This window comes from Pteropus vampyrus, unplaced genomic scaffold, assembly GCF_000151845.1.
Source record: "Pteropus vampyrus isolate Shadow unplaced genomic scaffold, Pvam_2.0 Scaffold177, whole genome shotgun sequence".
Taxonomy (NCBI): domain Eukaryota; kingdom Metazoa; phylum Chordata; class Mammalia; order Chiroptera; family Pteropodidae; genus Pteropus; species Pteropus vampyrus.
Window position 1 is genome coordinate 2,332,996 of NW_011888958.1, and position 1,757 is coordinate 2,334,752.

At 57.0% G+C, this 1,757-nt stretch overlaps 1 protein-coding gene across 1 annotated transcript in view; it reads right to left on the reverse strand.

Moving 5' to 3' along the window:
* Positions 1-1,757, reverse strand: part of PAPLN (papilin, proteoglycan like sulfated glycoprotein) — a 40,088-nt gene that overhangs the window by 11,562 nt on the left and 26,769 nt on the right. The window contains exons 24-25 of the mRNA XM_023537049.1: positions 1,715-1,751; positions 1,501-1,609 (exon numbers count right to left, since the gene is read on the reverse strand). Of these exons, the coding sequence (XP_023392817.1) occupies positions 1,501-1,609; positions 1,715-1,751 (146 nt within the window). The remainder of the gene's footprint in view (positions 1-1,500; positions 1,610-1,714; positions 1,752-1,757) is intronic.

Below are 1,757 nucleotides of genomic sequence, written 5' to 3' on the forward strand. Positions count from 1 at the left end.
ATAAAGGGACTGGGATGAGGGGCAGATGTGGGAGTTGGGGAAGAAATCAAGCTACAGGGTTGTAGCTTGGGTTACTGGGCAATGGTGGTGCCCTCCACCGTGAGGAGACCCGGGGAGGGAGGGATGAGGGATCAATGTGAGGTTATTTTCCACCATTCTGTATTTTGGGTGCCAAGAGATGCCAGAGGCTTCGGATTTGAGGTTCTGGACCCAGAGAGTGTATCACCGAGGATGGTTCTGGGAACTGTCTACAAGGTTGCCCAAGGTCAAGTTAGACAAACTGAAGACCAAGGACAGAACCTTGAGGCACACCGGCCTCTAAGGGAGAGGTATGAAGAGATGCAGCAGACAGAGAAGCAGGAAGAACACCAGAAGAGGGTTGTTGCCTGGAGCCACGGGGAGGGAAGGTCTCAGGAGGCACAAGCGATCAGTGGGAGGGTACAGGTCGTGTGGGGCTGGGATATGCCAGAGGATTGAGGAACAGGGAGGCAGCTGGTGGCGCTGGCCAGAGGAGTCTCCCTGGAACAGGGGTGGAGGTGAGGCCCCAGTGCAAGGGCTGAGCTGTGAGTGGGGTGAACAGGTAGAGACATGTGATACAAACGGCCACGCTGTGAAGGGGAGACTGACAGAGGCCAGGCTGCAGGGAAACACAGGGTCAGAGGAGGGCGTTTGTTTATGTTTGATTTAAAGAGGGAAGTCGTCCTAAGCATGTCTGCTGCTGGGAAGAGCCAGGGCCCAGTCCAGTGTGAGGGCCCACGGCCACGCTGGCATCTCACTTACCTCTGAGCCTTGCCCAAAATCATCCTTCCCCTCAGCCTTCACGGCCCAGCCAAAGTCACCTCCATGGCCACTCCTTCCTTGATTCTCTCAGGTGGGAGGCAGCCTCCTCTGTACCTGAGGGGACCCTGGGCCATCTCCTGCCTAGGAGTGTCTAGGGGACGTAGATCATCCCAGGATCCCCCCGGGACTATTTTAGGGTTCTGATTACCTTAGGATCCTCAGAGCCTAGCCTGGTCCTGACACCATGCAAGGAGGAAGGGGGCAAAAAACAAAAAGTTTGCTGAATGAATCAGACCAACTGATCTGGGGTAAAGGCCACTGAAGTCTCCAAAGCTGAGTGTAGCCCAGTGGTTCTCAACCCCAGGGGAGATTCCACCGCCCCCCCCCCGCCCCCGCCCCCGGCCAGGACATTTGTCAACTTCTGGACACATTGTCATGACTTGGGAGTGCTACTGGCACCTAGTGGGTAGATGGCCTGGATGCTGCTAAACGCCCTACAACGCACAGGACAGCCCCCACAACCAAAAATTATCGGGTCCAAAATGTCAGTGCCGAGGTTGAGAACCCCTGGTGTGGCCCAGCTAACAGAAAAGAGAACTGCCCTGTGTGGCCTCGTTGTCTAGGCACCAGGCCTGGGGGTGGGGCAGTGGCGACAGCAACATCCCTGCGGAAAAGTGGACACCTGTGGGTCTGAGGCCAGGCCCGCGGGAGTAGTCTTACCTGGACCATCTGATGTTCACACTTTCTCCTGCCACCACACACAGCAACCTGGCCGTGTCGCCTTCTGGCACCATCATAGTAGAGGGCAGCCCTGTGATTGTCAGGTCTCCTGAGCCCAAGGATGAGGCACTGTCAGCCACTATGCTGATCCTGCGCCACCTGACCTCAAAGGCCACTGGCCCCAGTCACCCTTCCACTCAAGACTGCACCTTACCCAGAACTCTGAGCTGGACCCATCTCTGGTCTCGGTCCTGCCC